The sequence below is a fragment of the Ammospiza caudacuta genome, chromosome 1, assembly GCF_027887145.1.
Source record: "Ammospiza caudacuta isolate bAmmCau1 chromosome 1, bAmmCau1.pri, whole genome shotgun sequence".
NCBI classification, from domain to species: domain Eukaryota; kingdom Metazoa; phylum Chordata; class Aves; order Passeriformes; family Passerellidae; genus Ammospiza; species Ammospiza caudacuta.
The window spans coordinates 19993035-20018063 of record NC_080593.1 but is presented as its reverse complement, the minus strand read 5'-3'; the positions used below and the strand labels follow the sequence as shown (position 1 = coordinate 20018063).

The following is a 25029-nucleotide window of genomic DNA, read 5'->3' as shown; positions in this document are numbered from 1 at the left end:
ATCACCCAACCACAAGCCATCTGGGCTAGTATCAGCTGGGACTTCTATACTGGGAAGAATTCAAAAGTTAAAATGTAGTGTCAATTTAATATACACAGCATCCCCTAGAGGTTCATACCACAAGTTACAGACAGGATAACTGCTCCTTTTCCATAACTGGTTTCTCTTAAAAGTACCATCTAGTAATCATTGTAATGAGAATACATTTTGGAATCAGCTTATAGATGACCCATGGCTGAAACAATGTTGGTAATGCATCTTGCAGAATAAATCTCATCTAAAATAGAAAAAGAAGTTTTGCAAAACTACTTAGCAACGTAACCTTGGCAGACTAGTGAAAAAAAAGGCAATTTTGTATTTCTGATCATTGCTTATCACCAAGAATCCCAGTTTAGTTCCCAAACGTTTATTATTGCCCCTTTTAACTAAATAAAGTATTATGTTTTCTAGTACATAGATTAAATGTTGACAGCAATGTTTCCATAAATAAAATGGGCTCTCCTAAAGAACTTCAGGCTATACAAAATGTTTATGCTTGATAATTAATATCCAAATAAAAATACAGTGAAGCTTGGCCCGAACAATTCATGGAACCATCTTGATATAGTTAATTTGACATGCAAATAAACCATATTCACACCTTGAATGAAACCACCTATTAATGAAAAGTAGTTATTGTTTCATCTACAGCTTTTTTTAATGTGGAAGACAGTTTTGATTCTTCCATGTTACAATATTTTGGATGCCTCCTTGTAATAAAGGAGAAAACTTCCTGATAAAACTATTTTGATGTTGTTGATGTCTTGTGGAAACTGAGCCTGGAGAATACAACAGCAGATGGTATAGACCCATACCAGGTCAGTAAGCTGTGGAAATACAAAACTGCCAATCCTGAAATTGAAAACAGGTGGCAAAAATTTCACTTGGAGATTTGACATCTGTAAGTAATCAGTTAGTGCAAGTGCTTTGGTCTGACACAAATTAACTTCATTGCTGATTGCATTTTCAATAAGTAAAGGACAGAAAGCAGCTGCAGTTGTTTAGAATCACAATAAATGAAGTATATAGAAAGTGTTTAGAAGAACTTCATATTTGTTTGTTTTGGATTTTTTTGTTAGCTTGGGTAGTTAGTTATGGACTTCATAGCATTTAGGTTTAGAAAACAAAATGTTTTACAACAGTTCTAACAGTGCTTTTCTCTGAGATCAAAGCTTCTTCTCAGAGCTTCAAACTGTTTCTCACCATTCCTACACCACTCTCTGCTTCTAAAAAATGTAAATAAATAAATAAACACAGAACATCTGGATTTGATTGGGGGAAGGGATTAATTTCAAATAAAGACATTAGAAAGTTATTTTGACTAGAACTGAACTATGCTAATGGGGGATGTTGTGTTCTTGAACTTTGTGCTTTCTGGCAAGCCTTGCTTCTCCCCACAAGTAGTAGTTACTGATTTGAAAATGCAGATGTCTAGCACTGACCCAGTGCTGACTTTCCTAGCAATGACAGGGAATTTCAGAGCAGCCAATGTGTAAGTGGGTGCTAGTTTGAAGAAAAAATGAGGTTATTTGTATGCCAAATTGAAGTTTAGAATATTTTCAAAACATCTAAACAGAAGTTATTATTGTAAGGCAGCCAGACTGCTTGAATACCTTCAATAGATAATGGTATTGTTCACCCAGAATATTTCAGGTTTAAAAGATTTCAAGTTAGTCAGGGCAGAAAAGGTTTTTCCCATGGAATAAAACTAACCCTGTAACACCAGAGCCAGAGCAACCTTTACTGTTGCAGTAAATAGCTGGGGAGATGACCTCCTCCACCTTGTGTTGTATGAGGCACAAAGATTTATGAGAATGCAGTACTACCAGTTTCCAGAAATTCATGATCTGTTGCAGTTTATTTCAATTCAGTTTTCCACAGTTGGATGTTTCTGAAGGGTCACCACCTCCAGTCAGATACCACCAGAGCAGCTTGACATCAAAGGTGCTCTAAGCATCCACAGCTGCACTGAGTCATGAGATCTTCAGGAGGTTGCACACTTGCATTTACACATCCCAAAGTGATTAGAATTCTAAATCTTGAACTATGTGAGGACAGTGTAATGTGAGGAAGTAACTGAGCTTACTAAAGAGAAGAACCAGAAGGTCAAGAGCTGGAGAATGTCTGTGGGGATATGTTCTAGATAGAATGATGTTCAGAAAGAGTCAAAAGATCACCCTGCAAAAAAATTATGCCTCTTTAAGATGCTGCAGTCAGGCATCTGCAAAATGTGAAATTCTCAGTCATGTTGAGCAATCCTGGCCAAAGGGTTCACAAATTCATATTTCAACTCAGATGTTGCCTCATGGGCTTACTTCCCAATCTCTTTGCCATTGCATCCTCTTTCTGGCAACAGCACAGAATTCCTGTGGCATTTGCAGCAATTACTTACGTGGAACAAGAAATATCAGATAAATATTTAATATGAGTTTAACTTTCTAAGTGTTGTTTAATAGCTGAAAACTAGAGGAAACTGTGTGCTGTGACTAATCAGCTCTCTGCAGAGCACCAGCAAGTGCTCCTATTAACTATAATGTCAAATGGCTTCTAGATCACTTTGTGAGACTTAAAGATGCCAATTTATTGGCTATGTGACATATCTTGCAGTAGAATAATATTAGAATTCTTTTTCTGAATTTTCTAATGTCTGATTTTTCTAAGAGAAGCAAGAGGAGCCCATAACTAGCAGTTTTATGGTGCTGCTGTATATTAAATATCAGTAAATTACCTTTTCCTTTTTTCTTGGGATCTGGAAATCCCACTGGACTCAACATGAACAGTCATTTCATTCCTTCCCTATATGCATGTAAACCACTTTGCTATTTTGTCACTGCCTTGACTAAGTGATTTTCTTAATGATCTATGTCCCATATATTCATGGAACAGTAAGTAACAGATCATAGGATGTTTATAGACTGTTCTGTAAATTAAAACATGCAAGTTCTATGTCCACAGTCTTGAACAGCGTGAAGTAAGCCCAGTGTTGTTTCTATGCACTTATAGTGTGACAAATTTCTGATATTAATTTCAGATAAGAAAGGTCTTAATTTTAAAACATTTAAACTAGAAAAATATTCCTTCTTGTGACACTGAGAAAATATATGATAGCAAAATAGAGTTCAGGCTTGTCACATTGCTTTTCAGAGAAGTGATTTTCTGACTGCAGAACTCCATGCAATTTACTCTCCCCTCTGCTGTTTTATCTTCCTTTGACAGGTCACTGGAGAGGATAACATCTGATTTCAGACAATGAGGTTGGGCAGAGGTAGCAGGCAAGTGAGGCCAAATTCTATGGCCAAGGCTGTGAGACAGTCTCTGCATGCAACATCACCTTTTCCTCCCTGCTCTGCTCCTCCTTCCTGAAACAGGGCTAAAATAAAGTGGTGCCACACGGGGTCTGTGCTCTTCCTGGCAGAGCAAGGGCTGATCTGGAGAGACCAGGCAGCTGTGGAAAAGGAGGTGATCAGAATAAGGCTGGAAGGTGATGAATAACTGGACTGGTAGCGGAATAAAACCCAAGCTATAAAAGGAGGAATTCCCAGTCTAGACTGGTTCCTGGTGGGATTGACCTGTCAGGGCACTGGATGGTAAACACTCTATTAAAGCCTGTCATTCAAGCTATGGGAACCACAACTTTGGTTCTATGGGGAGAGACTTGATTTGGAGTCAGAGGACATCAGAAGGAATGTCAGTCTGGGGTTTGTACCCTGCAGGGAGGAGAGAGGAAGGCACACAGTGAGGAGTGGGGTCACATGCACATGTAAGGAAAAAAAACCAAAAAACAAAACATACATTTTTTTTTTTAAAAGCAAGATTCAGTTTGCCCCTGGTTGAGTGCATTACAGATCTAAAAGAAATTAGATTGTGTGAGCTGTTATATGTGAAATTACTCATATTTAAAGCTGAAGGTGAAAAACAATATATTGATGAGCCTGTTCTTCCTGTGGAGAGTCTATATATAATGACACAGAAAGTTTACTCCCACAGCTTTCAGTCTCCTTACTTCAGCAAAACTGATGGGAGTAATAAAGTAAGTTGTTGCTTTTCCCTTCTTACTGCATTTATATGAGAGGAGGAGGCTGAATGTGCTGTCTTTTATTACTTTTCTCCTCCAGGAGCAGGTAAAAAGTGATATATGCTTCATACTTTTTTACAAACAGATGATACTGGACAGATGCTTAGAAACAGCTTAACTAAATCATGTGAAGAGATGCCTGCACTATGCAGTGTGGAAAATCTGCTGCTTTTGGTATAACCAGGCAGAAATGGAGATTCATTTGGGGCACAAGAAGTTGTGAGATTATGGTTTACCATTAAGAGAAAAGTGGAAAAATGTCCACTGTGAGTTATGCAATAAAGTTCAGTTAAATAACAAATCTTTGGAAGTCCCTGGTTCATGGAAGTGTCAGTGGGTTTGTGGGCTCATTTAGAGCCAAACAATGTGCCCAAATGCACCAAAGTATGAGAAAGTTCCACATGATTGGCAAGCATGTGATTCAGGGGCTGAAAAACTGGTTTTAGTCTTTGAAGCAAGTGGGCATTTGCTGTCAACACTGGTTAGTGTTTAACAAACACTTCCTCCCAGATTTGTTTAAGGTTGTGAATGTGATGAAGGACTTCAGCACTTACAAACTGTGTTTTCATGGCAAATCTGTAGTTTTGTAATTCTAAAGTGGAATTAAAGCCTTGTGTGAGCTGCTTGCTGTTATCACTTAATTTGCAATCCCAAACACTCAGATGTGGATCTGGGAGTGGCCTGAAAATTAAAACCAAAAATCAGCAATGCCCATTGTGTGTCTGAAATCCTGCTTCTAGGGATCCACTTAACTGCTCTTCAGATTTGCAAAAGGAGACCTGCCTGCCTTGGGCTCCAGCATGTGCAATGCACTTCTGAGAGTGCAGCTGGTCTCTGTCAGTGAGAGAAGCTCTCACCTTGTTTTCTGAGCCCAAGTGCTGGTGTCCTGTGTTTTCATGGTATGCTGGTGGTTATGCCCTCTCCAGGGAAGTGAGGCAGAGAGCTCAAGGTTACCTTTACCCTCGGGGAGGTTTTCCATCTCCTAGCAAGGTGTCCTGCTTTTGGAGTTATTCTGGGCAATAGTGAAGACTCATTCAAACAAAGGAGAGAGAGCAGGGCAGACAGTTCATAAAATCTATGAGGAATGTAACTAGGCCCGACTTAAGAAAAGCCTACTGTGGATTTCAAGAGACAATTCTGTCACAGTGGGCATATGCTTTCCAAAACTGGAAAGTGGGATCAAGTGAGCAGCTCAGGCAAGTAAGAAAGGTGACCCAGCCAGCTTTTTGGTAGGTGGGGGTGCCTGTCCTTACTGACTGAGCTTGACTGCATCCTTTAGCACTAGAGAGCCTCATCCTTACAGTTATCTGAAGAGAAAATACTGTAAACCAGGTCTGTTAATGGTAGTGGGTTGGAAATGCTGGGTCTGTAGGACATACTGCAAAAGGACAGCAAGCCTGTGCAAGCTCAGCAGTTGGTTGGCCAAGACACCTAGATATCCAGGAACTGGTAATTTATGCCTCTATAATTCAGACATGGAATGATACATCTTTAGTGACTGAGCTGTTTCTCTGTTTGAATAAGTGAGATGTATGTGTTGTGGAAGGCAGTCAGCCTTCCATTAAACTTCACTGGCTTGGGACTTGCATGAGTTGCAAGTGCTTTGACAGTGTGAATACATGTGCTACAGATGGTGAGTTTGTGCCCTAAATTAGCATTGAGCTAACTGGAAACAAAACCAAATTTTTCTTGAGAAACTTCAGTTCTTCTAGGGTTATATTAATTACTTAAGTATGATTTCTAGGGTTATATTAATTTCCAGGAACCAGGCAAATCTTTTACTCTTCCAACACTGAATGTAGTTAGGCTGGTTTTGAATCTGTTCCCTGCTGCAAGATGTGAAGAGCTGGTTTGCAAACCTTACTGTGGCTGCTCTGGCTCTGGATGGGCTGTCAGCCAGGACGTGGGTTAAAACCTTGGCAGCGAGATGATGTGACAAAGAAATATAAGACTGCTCTAAAAGATGCCTTTTTGTGCATCTGGCTAGTGCTTTTCTGTCATTGAATTTCAAGGGCAGGGCATGGGGAATCATAGCTGACTGTTGGCACTATTCTTCCTTTGGAAAGACAAAAAAAATAGCACATTGAGACAGCATTTTTATGTGCTTCTTAGGAATAAAATCTGTGGTGAACAGAATAAGAAAAAACACAGGTGATTTTTCAAATCTATTTTACAGATATATCAATCTCTGTCTAATAAAATAGGCCAAATTTTGACTTTTTTACCAACTCATTCTGTACATGGATATTCTGGTCTTTGTTTAGTAATTAAACACTGAAATGTCTTTTTATCTAAAAAACTTCTAAAACACTCTGTTTTCTCTCTTAAAGATATTTTTCTCTTTTCTCCTTTGAATTTGCCTTCTAGCCAGTGAAAATAAAGAACCTGAGCAACATTTTGAGTGGGTGGCTGCATAAAGTATAAATGCTTGGGTGATTACCAGGGCAGAAAACCAACCATTTTGTGAAGAAGGTCTTTTCCTCATAGAGTCATTCTTTCAGCTCTCTGTGGGCACTAGGCAGTGTTTGCATGCATCCTGTCACTGAGTCTATCAGGTGTGAGTTCTTATAAGCTCAGCTTCATTTTGAAAATAAGCTCTTCCTAAACATTTAAGTACATTTGTATTTTTAAGGAATATAGTGAACTCTCTTGTTCCATGTGTCATGTCTATTTTCTTACCCTCTGAAAAGTAAAATAACATATTCTTCATATGATGATTAATGTGTAATGATCTTCACACATTACATAATGTCCCATCTTCCACTGGCACAGCAGAGAGTTGCAAATCTGTCCCTTCATAAAGTGTAGACTGATGTCATTTAAGCTGGCTCATCCCTGCACAGCTTCCAAAACACCGTGTGCTTTGCAACAGCAATGGCAGAATCCATTTCTTTCTCCTTTTAAAAAAATAAAAGCACAGATGAAATGTATGTCCACACCATGCTAACAAACCCAACCCAGCAGGAGTTCTGCAAAACTGATATTTTTTTTTCCTGGAAATGCTGTGGTTGGATTGGAAGGTGTTTGATATAGAAGGAAAAAAACCACATTTATTCAATCTTCTCCCAGAATATGTCTATCCAAATGCCTAAGTTCCTCATAACTAGTGTATATTAAAATGGATGGCAGCAATGCTGTTCCCTAATTTTACTTTGGTATGGTGGGAATGCATGTAAACAGTGTCAAATGTAACATACATTAAAAAGAAAAAACAAAACAGGTTTTATCTGTAAATTCTAAAATGCCTTTATAGGAGTAGAGTCATTCCAGTCCTGTTCATCAATTAAAAACTGTGAAAACTTGTCCTTCCTGCTCTTCACTCCCCAGAGCTGCACAACCCACAGCACCAGCTCGGCTGCCTTGTGGGAGAAGACAAAGGCCACATTCAATGCTCCGTGTTTCAGGCAGTCCAAGTCAACATTTTCTGGATAATTTCATTGCTTTGACAAGTTTCAAGATCGATGCAGTATTTTATCTTCTGTTTCTCCAGTATCTCTGCCAGTTTTCAAAGGGTTTATTTCTTTTCTCCCAAACAAAGAATGTCTTTCTATCATTCATATCTCAAATGGGCTTAATTTGTATTTTTCTGCCTCCAATTTCTGATGGTTTTAATACAGCTGTTCTTTGACTCTAAATGCATTTCTATAACAATTCCTCCTTAATCTATGATTTTATTTTTTTGGTCTCACATCAAGTCTAGCAAGACGATTTTGTGCCAGAGTTTAAAAACAATCTCTGCTCTAATTTCCTCCCATTAGTGTGCTAGAAACATGATGTTTTTCTTCAGCAGATATCCTGATCTAGGATTTTAGCTGATTTTAGCTGAAGCTAAAATGATAATTTCTCCAGAAAATAAAAAAATAAAAAAGCTGAAGACATTTAGACCCATTGTGATTTCAGTGACCAATTTAATCTTCATTAGACAAGACAGAAAATACTTTGCCAAGAAAGAGACTGGAAGAAATAAGCAATGGCCTTTTAGTAATAAAATAGTACATAGCTATAATCTGGTGCCTGTCATTAGTAACACAGACCATGTTTAAGAGCGAAAGTTAGTTTCATTATCTGCATCTTACAGATTGCAAAAGAGAGGCATTCATTGAGCTATTACGAAAAAATACTAAAAAATATAAGTAAACTGCTCTTTTACAGCATATATTTAGTTTCTTTTAGAGAATCCATCTCTACACTATATATACGACTATAATTACTTAGGTTTCTCTTATGCTTCTTCAAAAATTGAAAAGTTCTGACTTCTTTAGTGACTGCTCTTACAGAGGTCCATATCCATGGTACTGCAAGGGGCCAGATTGGATCCCTTGTTATTTAGAATCCCTACTATGTTGTCAGAAGTCCTTAGAACACTTACTTCATGCATGTGAGTGAAAATAGAAAGGAATAGATCTTCTTTTTTAAAGTTTTTTCAATATTTTTGGAACAAAATATGCAGAAAGGAAGGAACTGGGTAAATATAGACGGAAATGTAAGTTGAACAGCAATTTCAAGCTGAGGGTGAAGAGACCTTGAAATAAGATTCTATGTCTTTTTTTTTTAAATAAAATACTATTTTCATTTCTTGACCATCCCATCTCCACAAAAAAAAAAAAAAAAAGGCATCACAGATAGAACATCATAAGCATAATTCAGTGTATCTATAAAGGCGTGAAAATCAGCTAAAGACATCTTAAGAATTCTAAAGTACTAGCATTTAATGTATTTTTCAGTCATTGCTGACCTAAACATGTAACCATACCATATAAACCCAGTGAGACCACCTTTAATTCTCCTGACCCTTGAAGCAACTCTGTGGTTGAACATGACAATTTACTTCTTTTCCTTTTTGCAGGAAATTTCATGAAAAACATCTTGACACCACTGTGTAGTATGTTGTGGCACTAAGCCTTTACTGTTTATTAAATGAATTCATTAATTCTACGAATGATCAATCTGTTTACTTGTAGCTGGATTAATCTTTCTTAATCCTGAATCATTGTTTGTCTAGGAAGACTTTGTGTGCAGAAAATGAAAGAAGATATTTAGTTTCCTTGTTTGATCCATAATGAAAGTGAAGGGGTTTGAATTTATGGCTCTGATGGAAATCAATTTGTGATCTTGAGCTCCAAAGAAGTCCAAGTTATGTCTCCATAAACTGCTGTAAATTTTAATTTTCCCATCTTCAAAAAATTCTCTTTTGCCACTCTACTGGAAGAAAAATAATGGAGTTTTTTTCTTCAGCTTTTATAACATCAGATTATTATTATATTCTCTGCTACACATTTCTGGCTTCTTCATTTTCAGTTTTCCAAATCCTGAAAATTTGGAAAATTTTCTGTGAAACATCTACTACTGCAAACCACTTCCTTTCCCCTCCTGTGATGGGGGCAGAGGGGATTGAGGATGCAGAGGGAGAAATGTGCCATATTTAAGTCATGCTGGGGTTACATTTCATGATCTGCCTGTCTTTGAAGTGTCCAGGACGTGTTGAGTTCTCAGAAGTGTCACTCTGTGTGTAGGCTGTGTTTTGGCACACTGCCACAAACTCATTAATAAGTCTGTTTGGAGATAGTAAGAGGCTTAGGAGTTTGCCCTTGTTTGAGACAAACTTACCAAGGGTGGTTTCAGTCTGTTGGGCACCAGTGGCTGGGGAGGAGAGGAAATCCTTCATCGGTGTGCCATCAGTGCTTGTTGTACCTGATGAGGCATTGTGTTATTGTGCCAACTTTCTTCTTTTTTTTCCTGTGTGCCAGGTTGCTCAGACTGTAACCTGTGCCCCTGAGGTGACACTGCCTGTGCCTGTATGTGTGGGCAGCTCCATGTGTGGGTGTGTGAGCCCTGTTTTCCGTCTGTCTGTCTTTGCTTGAGCACCACAATCCTGCGTGGCTGCCTTTGGGGTGAATGATTGATCCTTGTGCCTGGTTCAGTCAGCCTGGCAGGGCTGCCCAGGGGGCCAGTTACCCTCTGGTGCTGCTCCAGCCCCAGGGAGCGACAGCCCGTGGTGTCTTGGCCCGTCCCTGCAGTGTCCCTGCAGTGTCCCTGCAGTGTCCCTGCAGTTGCTCTTTTCCCCTGCACGCTGCTGTGCAGAGACGCCGTGGGTGCTGTCTGTGCTAAGCCATCTTTGGAGCAATGGGCTTCTCTCTGCCTTAGCCTTTGGCTTCTCCTCAGGCTAAAACTGAAGATAACCTTTCTACCAAAGCTGCATTTGGCGCTGTCTGCTCAGGCGGGCATAATTAGCCAAGCTAGCACAGGTTCTTACATCCCAGTTATTTACTATCTTCTTTCCCAACAAGTCGTGCAAAATGAGTTCCAGACATATGCTGCAGCTCAAACTATGAATACCTAGTTCAATTTTTGTGTGCTTTTCTCTCATATCCTCAGGTTGTTCTAGTGCCTAGGTTTGCTAGAGCCTTCAGGAAAAAGAAAGATGCCTTCAAGTTGGAACAGTGAAGTGAATGCATAGGAGACACCTCTAATGCTACTATGCAATACCAGCAATCATACTGTAACCAGAAAAAAAAGCAAAAAATCTTCTTTACAATGTGTTTAAATAAGGTACAGTTGGTATTAGTATTCTCTGGCAAACCTTTGAATTGAGTTTGGAAAAGCAAGAATTTGCATATAAATAGAATATTATAGAGAGATCTCCATTTCTCTTGGCAGGGCATTTTTTTGTTGAATTCTTTACTTTTTACTGCTTTTTAAATAAATAATTCTGTAGTTTTGCAAGGGTTTGTGTTATAGGGAGATTTGTACAGAAAGTACATAAATTACACATGAATTAACATTTTGACATTATTGCTACATATTAATCAGAAAGCATCAAATTATTTTAAATTTGTTAACTATTTCCTTTTCTATGCTGTAGATGATAATGCACAAGAACATAAAATTATTATAAGTGTGAGTTCTGCTCCAGGTACATAAGAACATTATAGATATACTTTGTTTTGGAAACTCAGTATGGGGTAATATTCATCTATATCCAGCTGGGGGTCTGCATTACTGATAATTATTGCAAGTGCTACTGGAGAGGTGGATAGAGAACATATTAGTATAGGGTGCAAAGATTAAGTGAATAGTACTCAAATTGAATTTGCCATGGCTGGGCATCTAAGTCTATTAGAGCTTCTTTTATTTTTTTTTTTTATTTTATTTTGTAAGGAAAGACTAAACCAGAATAAATTCCAACTTCATTATCTTTCTTTTCAAAGTGATTTTGTCTTCCTGTCTCCAAAAGGGGAGAGCTGAAATAAAGGATTACACTCCACATTGTTAGCTTAATCATATTGTGTTTTTATCATTCCAAAACTAATACAAAAAAGGTCTGCCAGGATGGGATGCAGATGTGCATAAGATTTGTAAGCACCTAGTAGGTGTGAAATGTTTTATGCCTTCCACTTGTTACAATCAGCCTTCTCTAGACTCTTGTTCTAACCTCAGATGTGAAAGCAACTTAAATCCTTCTAGAATATGTGTGCAAAAAAATTAACCACTTTTTTTTCCCTTTTTAAATCTTCTTTTTACTAAAATAGCTTCAAAATCTTGATACTGGCTAGGTTTTTGGTGATGACTGATATCACTGTGTACTGACCAAAATTCTCTCCCTCCTCTTACTGTCCAGCATCTTCGAGACTGCAAGCCTTCTTTGAGACATAAGTTGTAATTTTTGGTTCTGTATGTATCCAGTTAGCAATAAATTTAACTCTTGGTCCCCAGGTGGAACTGACAAAAAGAACAGAAAAACAAATCTATAAGAAATTATAAAGCCACAATCAGATTGCTTGTAAATTCAATGTGCAAATTATTGTGTTTATATAGCTGGAGAATATGAGTGAAGCTGGAATTTAACAATATATCCTCAATGTTGATTTAGGCTAATCAAAGTAACAGTTTGTTACCAGTGGACTCAGATCTTGACTTTACTTATACCATTTTAATTTATCTATATGATTACATAAATATTTACAAAGTGAAAGTAAATCAGGCAATTAAAACAAGCAACCAAAAATTTTAAATAAAAACAAAACCAAAACACACCTGTACTGTAACCAAAACCAAAAAACTCTGCCTGTACTAATTCTAGTTGTGACAAAGATAAAGTTCTAGAAGTGTGGTAATATGCTCTTTGGGACCACTTGTAGTGGTGAAAAATAATTATTGAATAGAAAGCAGTTGCAAAGGGGAAGGTCTGAGTTCACATTGTAAATAAAATGGATGTGGAGGGAAATTGCCAGTTATGTTATTTCCCTACCCTAACACCTATTATTATTGATACTGATTCTCTATTGGACATGAGTCTTAGTTGCTACTTATTATGTAATTGCAAGGAAAATGTACCTGGAGCTAGTGTTATTATTTTGGATATTATTTTTTTGTTCTGAGCAAACAATTCAACAGCAGTACAGTGATCATCATCTTCCATCATTCAGAGTTTTATCATCATTCACCTCTGATTCCCTTTGCAGGCCTCATAAATTGTCATCCCTAGTTGGGAAAAATAGGATCATGCTATGCATTATTTCCCCACATATTATTATAATTCTGTTAGCAGTTTCACACAAGCTTTAAAAAGAAACTGTGAGGATCTGGTCTTTTGTTGGTATACCCAAATCATGACCCAAACTGACACAGCTATTTGTGTGCTAATTATCAATGTGGGATGGATTTTACAAATCATGTTATTTTTAAATTTATTAAGAAAAGTATTGTATCATTATCAAAGACATATTTTAAGTCAAGCTTATCTATCTTTCCTAAATTAAGGTCAGAAAGGTGGAATTGGTCCTAGGCCCATGAATCAGATACAGATGATGAAAAAAGTCTCTATTTTGTTGAGGTGTTCATAGGAAGAGTTCATTTAAAGCAGAAATGTTTCTTTCTTTGAGGCATATGACTGATATCTGCTGTAATAATCATAATTTAACATATAAGCCCTATACCTGGAGAATCCTTTAAAGGCATGTTTATGTTTGGAAAGAGCCTATAACTTCATGGGACTAGTATTCATATCTTTCATCAACATTTTTTTGGTCTCTCACCCTTACTGAAAGGGTCATAATAGAAATAAAGACTCATAAGGCAGGCTATAGAAAGTTACTTAAGCAAAAGTAGTATCATGACATTTTCTGTGCCCTGATGAAAAAATTTGTGTATTTGATACTTGATTTTGCTGGCAATTGGGCTGTGGCATATTTAGAAAGTTGATCATATATCTCACAAGCAATCTTCTGAATACAGGTTTCAATGTGTGAGTATTTCTAGTCTTTAAAAAAAAATCTTGCTGATTATGATGCATTTATGAAATTAGTCAAATTGCAGAGCTGGCTTAAATGTGTGCAATCATGGAATAACGCACACATTTCAGAAATGCAAATCCGAAATTCTGATGTGCTGAAACACTCCACAAAATTTTGTTTGAACTTTTGGAAAAGGGGGAGAAAACCCAAAACTAGTTGATTGAATGGAAGAAGATTTATGTAATTGCCCTTTTTTCCCAAAGAAGATTTCTTTCTCCTTTAATTACATTGCCACTCATTAAAAAGAAAAAGTTTCTTCTTTGTTGTTTCTTCCTTATAAATAAAGATTTATGTAGCCCCAACTTCCTTGCAAAATCAGAGCTGTCTTACTTGTCAGGTTCAGCTGTTGCATTTTGAGCCTATTTGGTTAGAATTTCTCTCTTTTTCTTTGAGGGCAGTCTTAGCAAAACAGAGAACCCATGTCCCCACCACATTTAGGTGTCTTCTTCCCTTTCAGCAAATCTTTCTTGTATAGCCCAGCATTTCTGATCTGTTAGAGCCCAGTTTTGCATCTCTGTTTGTACAATTCCAACAAGTTGCTACCCATCTGTGCTTGCCAATATTGTGATTTTATTATGAATCAGACATTACAGCATTTGGCTTCTTTTCAATTGATTTGAATGACTTGTTCTCCTTCAGTGTTAATTAAAGCAAGAGCTCCAAGATCTAAGAGATAAGACCATAATACTATAATACATTTCCTCTAAAATGCCTTTTATGTGATTTTTTTTTTTTTAAATCTACACAGAGATTTCAACCAGAAACATCGAACAGTTCTAACTTGCAAAGTGTTGGAATTTTAGGTCTCTGAATGCCCTTTCTTATGGGATGCCCCTTTTAGAACTTAAAGATAGTTTATCTATCAATTACCTGAAAATTTACGTAAGTTTTATTTACATAAAAGTAAAATATTCTGTTCAGCTTATTTCAAAAATGTTTGTGGTTTTCTCAGCATTAGAGATCTGCTGGGACAAACAAAGAGAACATTCTGGGGCAGAGCTGGTCCATCCAAGCTCATCACCCCTCTCTATCCCCTGGAGTTTAAGGAAAAGTTTTAATGAAGGAGGACTCTCACAGTATGTTTCTTTATTTATTCCTTGAAATCACATCCAGATTTTATCTCACATTGTAGCTCAGTATCCTCACATTGCCAGCCCAGGACTGTTAACTAGTCTATTGATAGCTGTGTTTTACAGATTTTACAGTGAAAAACCTCCAAAGATTAGTTTTAAACTGAATAGTTATCACTTCCTGAATTTAATTCTTGCTACTATTCAATTTAGAAGGATATCATGCAGCCTGAATACACTTAGATGATTCTAAACCTTCCTTATGTCAGTATAGCTTGTACCTGTAAAAAGTGTTTATCAGTGTAATGGTAGAAACAATCTTTTTTAGAACATTTTCTATGTTTCAATGAGAAAAATTATGTAATTAAAAATTCAGAAGGGGGTACAAATTGTGCACTAATGACATCGAAAATCTCTGTAATGGGGAATGGGCAAGCCAAATTTTGCAGATGCCATGATGCAATTATACCATAAAATATGGAGAAAATTGTGTAGAATTTCCAAGCCAGTGGAAATACCCCAACACATTTCTTTCCTTCTCATTATCATTATATTATTATCATTTTAAAAACCAGTTTATGTTGTGAACACCTTAAAGGTTAGAAACTTCATTCATTTCTATTCAGGATGTGGGAGAACAAGGTGTAATTGATTTTCTTTACAAATGGGTCTCAACTTGAGGTGAATGGGATTTTAAACCCTCCCCTAAATTTCACTTGTTCTATGTGCTAATTTAATTGATTGCCTAAAGCATGTATGATAGCCATGAAAAGAGTAGGCTGGAGTGGGGCTGCAGAATGGGGGTGAAATGCTTTTTGTGGGTCTCTCTGAGTGTGGGTTTTGAGCCCCCAAGGCCAGGCAGGAAAGGTGTTCCAGGGGAAGGGGTGGTGCAGAGATAGCAGAGGTGCTGAGCCCTGTGTGCCCTGTCTGTGGGTGTGTGGTGCTGCCCAGGGCTCGCAGAAGGTGCCGTGGTGTCCCTGTGCCTCGGTGGCAGCAGGGGACAAACTCTGCCTCCCTGGAGCCGGCCCCGGCACAGGCTGGCAGCCCTGCCTGCCCGCGGCCCTGAGCACTTTGCCGTGTCCCGCAGCTTCCTGATCCCCGTAACAGCGCGGGGAAGGCTCCAAGCTGAAGCAGGGAGGGCTGCTTTGAATAAATTCTGATAAGGAATGTGGAGGAATAAGTTAGTTCACCCGCTGAGCTGTCCCTCTGCATCGGGCTGCTGACTGTCTGATAAAATAGGGAGCACAGTAGCAATTTGTTGAAGTCAATGTTCTAAGGCTTTTAAGAAATGCAAGGAAACGGGCTTCAAAAAGCCACCTATTAAAAGAAAAGAAGTCTGATTCCTTGGGGTCTGAGGAAAGATATGGCCTGAGATTTCTTGTTTTGCATGTCAATTAAATTCTCATTTATCTAGCTGGCCAAACACCTTCATCAGACATAATTTCAGCTTGGCTGAAACTGATCAAATAACTTAGGAAATGAGTTTAGTAGATTTGGGAGAGTTTGATAGAAAAATGGAACCACATAGAGCCTAAAGTGTATTAGATATTGTTTCTGTGTAGTAAGACTTTCTGGTCTGCCAAGAACAATGTTTGACAGATTTTTCTATATCCATGGCTTCTACACCTGTACTTGCTGTGATGCAGAAAACCTCACATTTTTGAACCTTTAATAGCTAATTTTTTATTTGTCCATCTCTTCTGTACTTTGACAATGTGTGTTGCTCATTAAGGACCTCAAAAGTTGTACCATCTTTTGTTCAGAAGATTCTGTTTAAAAAAAGCAATGGAAGTATTTCTGCAGATAATTGTTTACTGGTCTATCCTTTCAGCATTTTCCTTTACCACTCCTTTTGAGAGGTCTGCTTTTTTCTGGATTTTGGACCAAATCACCTTCTTCCTGGCCCATCAAAAGCACAGAGCACCCCTCTACTTGTCCTTTTAGACACTAAGACAATGTGAAAAGCATATCTGATTTTTAGTGCAAAATATACAAACTTACTTCCCTCTCTCTTGATGGTGGTAACCAAAACAAATTAACAGAAAAATACTTTCATAGGGTTTAGGATTGGGCAAAATGAAAACTTCTGAAGAATTAATGGTTTTGTAGGTTTGTTTTGCTGATAGTTTTACTAGTATGAAAAAGTTGCAAATGAGCATGAAAATGTCCAAAAGCAATATGTTAAACACACCACCCAACTGCTCATCCCTTGCAGAAGATATAGTGGGTGTCTGCAGACTTCACACATCATTCATGTTTATCACGTATACAGCAGGACAGATTTATTTATGAGCTGGAACAGCTGTTTATGAGAATTTCACATCTTTCATAATGTTTATTTGCCTTTCACCATGGCTTCCAAGCTCTTTCAACATAAAATCAGTAAGAAAACCTAAGTCTGTACAAAAGTTTCTCTGTCTCTTCTACATTTGTTTTCTTAGGTGATGAAAATATTTTTTTTTAGAGTTATTCTATTTTGAGAAGTGTCAGCTATGGGGAAACATGTATTGAAGTTAAAAATGTTACAGGAAGAGCTTTTCCCAGACAGAAAACAAGCAGAAAAATAAAACAGTTGTGATGTTTAGATGAGTCTACAAAACTTAGTCCAAAATTCCTGAATTTTGTATAATAGTTCTTTTAAACATTTACATTGCCATAAAATCTTTATAAGGGATACAAATGGCCAATTATAAAAATTATTTTCATTTCAATTAAAATTTATTTTCATGTATAATTTACTTTCAATTGTGATTAGTAAACGAATGTTCTGTTCACTTACTACATTTCTTTGTTTTGCCTTTCTTTTCTTGTCAAACAGGTGTGTTTTATGAAGTTGTTCAGAGCTTCCCTCGAGTGGAGGAAAATGTGGAGGTGGATTCATTTGTGAGCAGCCACAGGTGGAGAAGGCACTCAGAGTCCCTCAAATCCGTGGACACCAACAGAGCCAGCATGGGGCAGGATTCCTTGGAGCCAGGGGGTTTCACAGACCTGCTGCTTGAGGAGGGACATGACAACACTACACAGATTGAGGTAGATACTCATTTCATCTATTTCATTTTATTGCCTTTGACTGGGGCTAAGTAAAAAATTATGACATTTCCTTCAGGGTATTCAAACACTTTTGGGGAGCAGTACCTTTGGTCTTTGCCCTTGTGAACCTATCAGCACACAGAAGCTGGAGTTTTCTCTTGTCCTGAGGCTGGAGCCTGTCCTTTATGACTTTTGAAGACAGTCTCTCGAGGATATTTGCTATTTTGATGGAGGACAGTTAAGGGAAGTCCCATGTTTTAGCAGTTATTGCTGAAAAACTGGAAAAGGAAGTAGTATTAAAACAGAATAAAATTGAATTATTTTTTGAAGTTGATGTAAACACCTCAATTTGCAAGACTTTGGGTCTCTTTGGATATCTTTGGATACCTGGATATCTTTCTGGAGAGTAATATCCAGGCACAAAGGGGAAAAGACCCTAGAGAAATGAAAACTTGGAAGAAAATTCAGGTTGGTGATTGAAAAAAATGGCTTACTTTTGATATTTGGTCTTCCAAAGAATAAGATGGATTGAGTCCATCTTTGTGAAGCCTTGGGACATTCTCCCTCTGCTTTGCAGTGTCATTCAACCTCTAATTTCTTATTTAGCTGCCAGATAGCTCTCTGTCTTGTTTTCTTTGGTTCTTTTGTTGTTGTGGTGGTGGTGTTTTTTAAGTATTGAACTTGGGGGTTTCCTGTTAATAAAATCTGCATCCTGTTTTTCCGTAAAATACAATTTGGAATAAACTACACTTAACATCTTCAGTCATTATAATCAGCTTCCAAAACAACAGTGTTGGGGCTTTTTTCAGTTCCAAGAAGCTCACTCTCAGAGAAAAAAAATGCAGATTTCAGATTTTGGGTTGTTACTTACACGATATAAAAACACAATGCAATATGAAACCCATCTGTAGAGACAATGGAATCTCTACTGCATGAGCAAAAAACCAGTGCTTTCGGAGAGGTGTGTTTTGTGCTTGTTGTTTTAAGGTTCCCAGTTTGCACAGCACTAATTACACTTCCTGTTGTGCTAACATGAAAGTCATTGGTTGGTAAATTGTAGTTTTGAATTTCATGTTGATTTTTAACTTCCTTTTTGCCTCGTGTAATCCCCATCTGCCTGTACTTGTGGCAATTATTTTGGGCTACAACACAGATCAGTCTTGCTTCTAGTTATTTTAGCAGGAAAAGAGCAAGCTGTCTCAGGTACAGGGAAGTGTTAGTAGCTGATCTTTCCATGGCTTACCCCATAGATCCCTATGCAGTTTCCATTCAGTTGGGTTCCAAGCTCCTGTGAAGCAAAATGGTCAGATGTCCCGCTCTAACACTTATGTATAGCAAGACTTGGGGAACAAAAATGAATGCTTGCAAATGGATATGCATAGATTGGTATTTTTCCAGGAACATCTTTCCTGACAGATTAATGTCTTTAGAGTGTCTTAACCTGAAAAGTTTATTGAGTTCAGGTTTTGTGTTCTGTTGCAAACCTCTTTTTTCTAAGGTCTTTTCAGCACAATAAGATAACACAGTTGTGGTTTTACACATTATCGGATTCCATTGAAAATCCCCACCACAACACAGAGGCATCTCACAAAAACCCCTTGATGCCTGGCCTTTTGGAGGAGGTAGAGTATACAACAGAAATCCACGGAGGAAGAATCCATATGTTGCAGTCTTCTGCAGCTTGGCAGCTTATCAGCAGGGCTGGAGAGCTTATTGATTATTTTAAATCCTTGTTCTGTGCACATTGCAGTGCTTGCTAAAGAAAATCCAGAGAATAAGTATTAGCTGCCATTTACATTTAGTGATGTTACATCCCTCCTTTAGAGATACTGGTTTTTACAGCTACTGTTTTCTCTAAGTGTTTTTTAGGCTTACCATGCAAATGCAGACTTCTTTAATATGAAGACTGACAGTGATGAGCATGTTTTCAATTGATAGTATTTGCTGTCCTTCTTTATAATGAGTTTATTTTCTCTCCAGCTTTATAAACCCAAATCCCTTCTCTCTCACCTCTATCCATCTTCTCTTTTTTTTGGCAAAAAAAACCAAACCAAAACCCCAAACCAACAACAAAATCAAAACAAAAATAAATAAATCAAACAAACAAACAAAACCACAACAAAAACCAAAATGACCAAGGAAAAAAGGGAAGGCAGTAGGCAGAAATTTCTAGACACTGTTTAAAATTAAATGTTACTTGAGTTGTCAGTCCATAGTCAGAAAGTAAAAAGTGATAAAAATCAAACCTGTGTGAAGCACATCTTAGTTCCACTGCATTGCTGTTTATTTTAAGATAATGACACTTTTAATTAATTTTTTTCCCATTGGAGTTACTGGAATTGTTCTGTAACTTCACTGGTTCAGCCATCAGCCCTGATCTGGAGATTATTTTAACATCAGCTTGAGTGAGAGCATGAAGTGCAAATCTTCTAAAGCTCTTCATGCAAGTGCGTTGTAGATTGGTTCATCAACACAACTTTCCAGTAGTCAGGGTGGGCCTCCTCCTGTGCATGGGAAAATGATAATGGTGAGATTCTCTTTAGAGTGCAGCCTCTCTGGTCCAAAAAATGGAGCAGTGTAGGCACCAGGGAGCCCTGGTGTCTCTCTTCACATCTCTGTCTTGTCTCCTGCATTTGCTTGGCACTGTGATTCAGGAAAGAACTCATACAAAATGATATACACATTCATGTGCCTTTTTTAAAGTAAGCTGTTCTCTTGAACTGGTCTTTAACTAAACTACAGAGCCTAAAAGAAGCAGTGATTATAACCATTTGATGTGCTGGGCCTTCAGAAAAAACAGGGTCTGGGGAAGAAGAAGATAAGGCCTCCAAGTCCCATTGTGTTGCTGGAGAATAGGAATGTTGTGGTGCCACAAACCCACAAGGATGGATGTTGCCAAAAGAAAAGCAAAGGACATAAACAAGTTTTTGCTCACGCCAGATAGAAACCCTGATAGCTAACTATAAATTATAGGGTAAAATTAATATATAACACTCTTAAAGCAGTGCTACTATCTTGAAAGTACCCCTCCTACTTTAGAAGGATTATTGTGTGTGCCAATTAGGGATTATAATGCTGCAAATCCAAAAAGCCTCCCAAGGATGGAGGTTAGTCCCATGTGCTCTATTTGCAATTGGTACTCTAGAGCTCAAAGGCAGAGTAGGGTCATATTCTATAAGAGACTTATTATGTTTTCATTCCCATTATATCAAATAGCTAAAGAGAGAGTGAGAGAAAGCTCTTATGCATAAAATAGTGACATAAAAAGAGTGAAATCTTATACAGATGGGTGCAAATGTTACAGTCTGAGAGAAATTCCCAAAGCAGATAGCCTTGGACAGGTAAAGCAATGTGCTGTCAGACATCTAACCCAACTGTAAGGGACAGCCCCAAAATACAGTGTTCTGGTGATGCACTGCACCAGTTTGTCTTCTTGGCTTCATGGCAAATGAGAGTTTCAGCTCTCCATTGAAGATAGGAGCATCCATGGCTGAGCCATATTTCTTCCAAGGGTTACAAAGCCAAACATTAAAGCCCTCTGCCTGGAATATAAAGAATTCTTCTTTCTAGAAATTTTGCTTCTCAAATTCCTGGGGTTTCACAATATCATGATTTCAAGACTAGCTTTCCTTTTTTTTCCTCCCATCTATCTTAAGAGTCTTCTCTCCTGTTTTAAGGGTCAGGGTTGTTGTGGGTTTTTCCTCGTTGTGTCATCTGCTACTTTTGTTTATTGAGCTCAGGGCATTTAGAAGTGCCTTTTACTTGTGATAAATAGAGCTTAGGAAATGCAACGTGTCAGGTGGAATTTGTTGCTGCAAACACTGTAAGCCCTTGTAAAAGCAGTGAGTGTGAAAATACATCTTCCTGAATATGTGTAGTTTGGCATGTTTTCTTTCAAGCAGAGAGAAAAATAAGATAAATATACTACATTTATTCATATATTCTTGTAAAATAAAATTGTGCTCCATAATCACTCACTTTTATTAAGTAGATTAGTATTAATATTGTTAAAATAAACTCAACTTCATGGTGATGATGTGACCAGTTGTTCTGTTAATCCCCAAAGGCCTGTGGCCATACAGATAATGAAGGTGGATATCAGAGGTTCTTTCTGCCTGTTTGTTTTTTGCATTACTGAAAAAGAAGTTGATCCCTGAAATGAATCTCCTATGGATCCTGGTTGCCCAGTATTCACCACTAAAGGATCCCCAAATGCATTCCTGTTTTGTCATAGTACTTGCTAATGCAGGTCTGGCTACTGAGAACTGGAAAAGGCTTAATAATTCAATTATATACAACTAATGCATTAATATACAGTTGTGCATTGCCCAAATGTTGCATGATAATTTTTTCATAGATTAAAATGTGCATCATTTTTCAAGTGATTTCCTATGGTTTTTGGCTATGTGTAGCTCCATTCAGAACAGAATCTCTCTCTGTATGTATAGCTTTGGTCTCTTTATCACAGATCTTCCTTGTGACTGCAGTCACACCAGTGCAGGGTAAAAAACTGGCAAGAAAAATACAGAGAAATTGAATGGAGAAGTGTCTGATATATAGCTTGCATTCTCATGAGCAGAAGGTGAACAACTTTGCAGAATAACTTTAGATCATGTGAATTACTTTCGAATTTGTTGCCTCTGTATATAGATACTATATCAAAACAATAGTCTTTCACAAACTTCAAATACCAAAAATAAATCCAGCAATAAAAGAATAGATTAAATCATAGTCATGCTTGAGCTGAGTGCAGTAAAGTTATATTGCTTTGCACCAGCAAAAATGTGAGGAAAAACATAATTTTTCATATAAAGTCTTAGAACAGAAAGAATGATTGCTGCTGTATGACAGAAGATTCAGTTCTGAGCAAGGACTAGCATGTTAAATCAAACCAAACTCAACTGTATTTTATTTTCTCCACCCCACCTAACATACTACTTGCAAGCATAGAAAATTGAGGCTGTTTCAGTGCACTTTTTTTTTTTCTATTGAAGTAATTAATTTATTCCTATGGAAGTCACTGATATTTCCTGCTGTGTATTGCTTTTAACTAAAATAGATTTGTTGCCAACTGAAGTCACCCTTTGTTTTTTTTTTTTGTCCTTTCTTTACCTTCTCTAGATGTTGTTTGAAATGTAGATTTTAGCAGCACCTGTAGTTTATACCTAAAAAGCATCTTGCCCCTATTGAAACAACAGTTTTGGGTTTCCTACTGATAAAAAAACCAGTCTTTTGCTGGATTTTGCATTCTGATCCAGAGTTTCTGCCCAAAAGAGCACTTCTCCCTTTTCAGTCCCAGTCACTCATGGAAGTGAAGATGTCTGATTCTGACTGGCAAAAACAACAGAAGGGATTGAGTTTTACAGCCCCTGGGATTTGAGAGCAATTACTCTCAGCTACTGACAGCAGTGTCAGCATGCCCATTGCTGTGTCCGCACTGCAAGTCTGAGCAAGGAAGAAAATAAATGGTTGAGATTAAATTTCCCTCAGCTGGACAAATGATAAGGCAATTCTGCGATTACTTCGCTAATGCACTGTATTAAAAGTAGCAAAACTTGTCCATATGAGAGAACCTTAAAACTAAAGAGTATTATAGTGTCATAGTGAGCTGTCAGTTTGGCAAAGCCTGCCTCTGTTTTGTTCCTGCTTTTATGTTTTTTTCTTCCCATCCCAATGCTTTAATGCCAGTTGCATTTGAAGGACTTAGAAAGAAAAGTGTTAATAACACTGTATTCTGAAACCATGATCCTTCCAAGTTAATGGAAACCATATTCTGTATTTAAGAAAAAAAATCCTTATTATCACAATCTAATGAGTACTTCTGTTCTTTTTCCTCATCCCAATCTAAGTGTGTCCCCCTTTGCCTCGAAAACCTGTTTTCTGACTTGCAATTTTTAAAGCCTTTAATTGCCTGTGTAAAGTTGCCTCCTTACTTACCTTTTAAACTTATAGTTCAAATATTTATATTAAATAGTATCTTCCTTCCCCTGTCAGGGATCCTCAACAGTGCAAGTTAATATTCCGTGGGCAACATTTCTTGTACAGCCATTTAGTTTAATAATATCAGGGATGCTATTGATCCCTCCACCACTAGGACAGAATTCTTTTCTCAGTGCATAGTAACATGTTAATACAGATTATGAAATATCAAAGTAATGCATGTCCAGTACAAAGGTTTAACTAGATTTTAGGTTTCAGTTGAAGCATTTAACTTATAAGTGAGGAGGAATGAAGCTTTGCACAACAGGAATTGGCTGTTTCTTTAGACAGCAAAAGAACAATACTTTGTTATGAAATTTGTATTTAAAAAGTTGTGGGGAAAAATAGCTAAAAACCTAAAGCAACAATCAGTTTTATTTTTCATACCTAGTTTCTGATTTTGCTTCATTTTAGGAACAGATTCTAGACTATATTATCAAGCTCAAATAATATTTAGCTCTTGACTGAAATAAGAGAAACATTTGATTTTCATTAAGGTTAATTTAAAGTTCTAAGTCAAGAAATACACTTTAATTGATTTAATTACATGGCTGAAGCTTTTCAGGTCTACTTGCAAAATCATTATCATCACAAAAGTTATATTCACTCTTATTTTCACTTTTAGGCATGTATAATTATTTCTTGTTCACAGTTAATAATTACTACATCACGTGATTTTTGGTGTATGTGTGATTTCTGGTGTATGACTCATTCAAGAGAAGGAGGAAAAATTTGGGCTCTTCCAGTAGGCCTGCAAAAAATTTTTCACAATTTTTGTTCTTATTTCAGTTACCCAGTGTATAGACCTGGAACTTCCAGGGCTAAAACAACTGTGACTAAAATAAATGGTTTTACAGTTGAAGGTGGCAGTGGATCAGATTTTCAGCCATTCCAGGCCCTATCTTGTGTTGCCTTGGGCTGTGTCAGTTGTACCTCTAACAGAGATGTCCTGCAGCCTTTAATCCAGTGTAACTTAAGTCCAGAGGTCTCTGTTGGAACACGTGCTGTTCATATCTCTGGTGTTTCCATAATGTTCTAGAGGGTTAAACAAATGTCCCGTATGATTCCTTTCTACTGCACATCATGAAACTGCAAAAGCTCTGAAGCTCCTTGGCACTGAATGTTGTGGATGTCAAAATTTACAGAACGAAGCAAATTCTTGATATAGAAATTTGTCACGGGTTATTAAACACAAAGGGAGTTTCTGAAGAGCAGATTACTGGACCCTAGGGAAAATGGGGAATTGCCATTGTTGGGCATCATCACACACAGAATCATAGAATATCCTGGGTTGGAGGGGACCCACAAGTATCATTGAGTCCAATTCTCTTTCCCAGTCAGTTCTGAGGACATCTGAAGATGTTTGACTTAAGAGACTCCAGCTGTTCTTGTGCTTTTTTTGGTATCCATTTACTAGAGTAAGTTAAATATCATGTTATTATTTTCATATATGGGAGATTAAGGATGTATTGGAGGAAGGATCTTGGGATATGCTGAAACAGTGCTGCTGCACTGAAATCATTGTGGATATATCTTTTGTTTT

At 37.5% G+C, this 25029-nt stretch overlaps 1 protein-coding gene across 1 annotated transcript in view; it reads left to right on the top strand.

Annotated features, from left to right (window-relative positions):
• The window catches only part of PLXDC2 (plexin domain containing 2), a 257062-nt gene that overhangs the window by 97334 nt on the left and 134699 nt on the right, over positions 1-25029 (top strand). Inside the window, exon 2 of the mRNA XM_058805010.1 lies at positions 17296-17507. Coding sequence (XP_058660993.1) covers positions 17296-17507 — 212 coding nt within the window. The remainder of the gene's footprint in view (positions 1-17295; positions 17508-25029) is intronic.